Source organism: Pygoscelis adeliae, unplaced genomic scaffold (genome assembly GCF_000699105.1).
Source record: "Pygoscelis adeliae isolate BGI_AS28 unplaced genomic scaffold, ASM69910v1 Scaffold436, whole genome shotgun sequence".
Taxonomy (NCBI): Eukaryota; Metazoa; Chordata; class Aves; order Sphenisciformes; family Spheniscidae; genus Pygoscelis; species Pygoscelis adeliae.
The window spans coordinates 1,210,800-1,213,644 of NW_008825051.1; the positions used below are offsets into that span (position 1 = coordinate 1,210,800).

General features: G+C 48.3%; 1 protein-coding gene across 1 annotated transcript in view; it reads right to left on the reverse strand.

Moving 5' to 3' along the window:
* RPL12 (ribosomal protein L12) overlaps nt 1–2,343 on the reverse strand; it is a 5,754-nt gene extending 3,411 nt beyond the window's left edge. The window contains exon 1 of the mRNA XM_009326386.1: nt 2,221–2,343. Within this exon, the coding sequence (XP_009324661.1) occupies nt 2,221–2,343 (123 nt within the window). The remainder of the gene's footprint in view (nt 1–2,220) is intronic.
* Between the last annotated feature and the right edge of the window lie 502 nt (nt 2,344–2,845).

A 2,845-nucleotide genomic window follows, 5' to 3' on the forward strand; every position in this document is an offset into this window, starting at 1 on the left:
AAGAGTAAAGAAGAGGAGGACCGAGAAAGATAGCCTTTGGAAACTGTGTGAAACCTGGGAGGGGGACGCTGGAGGGAATCCCTAAAGAGAAGAAGACGAGGAGAATAGTGACAACAAGGGAGAGGAAGGACTGAGAGGCAGAGCTGGAGCTGGTGAAGAAGAGAGGAGATTTGTTTCAGGCGTTGCCGGGGGAGGACCTTGACAGGATTGAGCGGAGCCTGGTTTTTACGGGGGTGTGGTACAACTCTTATGACAGCTCTCCGGCACAAAGAGCAATCGTGCTGTGGGGGAGTGAGTTACAAAGCTGCAGTTCGCCTTCTGTCTCCTTCCTGAATCTTGTTCCAGTGCATGCTGGGCTGCAGGGCTTGCTGCTACCACTGCTAGTCGCTTGATAACCTTCCTCTCAGTGAGCGGGACCTGCTGCCCGAGAGATGTTTGGTGACAGCTCTGTCCTTCGTGACTAGGCGGCGTCTCTGCAGGAGCCCCACTCAGATCCAGATGCTGACTCACTGCTGTGCTCCTGAGCATGTTTTCCCAGAGAAAATAAAATCGCTCTTCCTTCCAGACCCCCATCTTGTTTGTTAGAGTGCCATGCCTTATTTAGGATGCCCAAAATGTTTCAAAAATTGGGGGGTTTGGTTTGGGTCTTTATATAGCCCTGTTGCTGTTTCGCTTTGATTACATCTGTTTGTAAAATTAGGGTTCTGTTTTTGTTTTACTCTCAGCATCCAAACAGCTGCAGACTGTAGAACACACGGTGGACGTTCCCCTACCTTTTCTCGCCCTGTGTGTGCGTTGCTGCTGCTTAGGCAGGCAGGGCGGGTGCCTGCAAAGACCAGCTGCTGCCATCCGTAGGGACGCGGGATTTGCAATTCATGGATGCTCACTCACTGCAGGGTGGACGCTGTCCCAGGCACTTACACACAGTTCTTTCAATAACTTAATAAATAAAAATTACATCATATAAAATACGGTCACATGGCAAAGGCCCTTCTCGTTATTGACTGCTGAGTGCTAGTCTCACTTGAAATTGATGATGGCCAGCAGAGCACACAAAGCCAATGTCGGAGAGAGGCGCAGCTTTGCTGTTGCAGATTTGACATGTCTTTTCACTAAGGCAAGTTTTGACATTTAAGGCTGTTCAATCCATTTAACAAGTCTCTGCTCCTTCATCTTTTGACCCCTGAGACAACAATTCAACTGTCTGTCCTTCAGCCTTCATGTCTTTATGTATTTTCTTGAGTGAAATTTTAATGATTTTCCATTGTCCACGTGACTAATAAAAGATATCTACCTGTAATAGAGAAAGGTAAGACATGACGAGGGGGTGCATAAGTGCTCGGCAAAGAGTTGAACATGTTCAGAAAAAGTTACGGATATCTTGCTGCAGGCACCCTTGTCCTTCTGGTTTCTCATCTTTAAATTTCTCTCTTTTGTTACTGTCCGTGATGGCTGACCCTCGCTTATGGCTCTTGATTGCTTTCCTGCATCTCCAAACTGTAGCTCCTGGCAATGAACTTCCCTTCTTGCTTCATCTTCTGAATATTTGCTCTTGCCTCCCCTCCTGGGGGGAGGTGAGTCTGAGGGGCATTTCCGTAGTCTGAACTTGTTAAAAAGACAGCGAAGTGGGATGGCAGAGAAAGAGCCATGAAACTGTTAGGGTTTGGTTCTAACGCACAGAATGAGTTTGTCTGTAGCCACCTCCTGCTGTGTCTCAGCTTGTTCCGGCAGAGTGGTACGACGGCAGTACAACGAAACAGGACATCTTTGCCTCCTTGTTTCTGGAGTGAAATGACGGGTAGTTGCTTGGATGCATTTAGACTGAAGTTATATTTTGCTTTTACACTAAGGATTTATCTCCATAAAGCTCTGTTTAGTTTTTGGCAGAGATCTCCATGCACGAGGAACATCTCTGGCTGTACCCTGTGACTACATGCTTTTCAGTATAGTTTGAGACCAACCTGTAGACACTGAGCTGGCAGAGAACCATCTTCTTTATGTACAACACCTGAGCTTCACTGAGCACTGAATTAACTGCATTGTATAGCTGTGCCATTTACTGGTGAACTGGTGAAGTATTGACTCTTTTGTATTGTTTTTAAAATTGCTTACTAAAACAATGTTTAAAAAAGTCATCGCAAGGTGAAACTTCCAATGCAAGCTTCATAGCGTGTATCTCAATTTGGACTTTTGGCAGCTGTAGCTCCTGCCTGGGCCCACCCTCTTCGCCATGCAGTGCTGATCGTGGTTCTTGAGGTTCCTCGTGTACCCCGAGGCTTCTTGTCCAGCCAGTTCAAGTCTCCCCCTTTTGGGCTCACTGTTGCTCTTCTGCTCTTCTCTCATCTTACCCCAGTCTTACCACCGAGCCGGATTCAGTCCCACCTGCATCAGCTCCCTTTGTGAGACCTTGTTCACCAGCAGCCCCAACTTGGACTCCTGCATTGCCAGTTTTTGCCCCCTGCTCTCATGCAGCCCCAGATGAACCCCTTTTCCTCCTTGATTTTATTGCTCAGCTGGTCCCCGTCCCTCTTTTCCCAGCATCCCAACTGGTACCCATCTAATTACCAGCTGGTCTCCCCGTTTCTTGTCCAGCCTTAGCTTTCTGCCCGTCCCGCAAAATCTGCCAATGCACTCTGTGTTCTCCCCTGCTGGCTCAGTCCTCTTCCAGAGCTGACTCCGGTTTCTGTTCCCCCTTCACCCACCTCCAGTTCTGATTTCATGAGGCATCTTACTGCGATCCACTCTTTCCCCTTTCTGGTTCAACTTCAACACGAGCCGGCAGTGTGCCCAGGCGGCCAAGAAGGCCAATGGCATCCTGGCCTGTATCAGAAATAGTGTGGCCAGC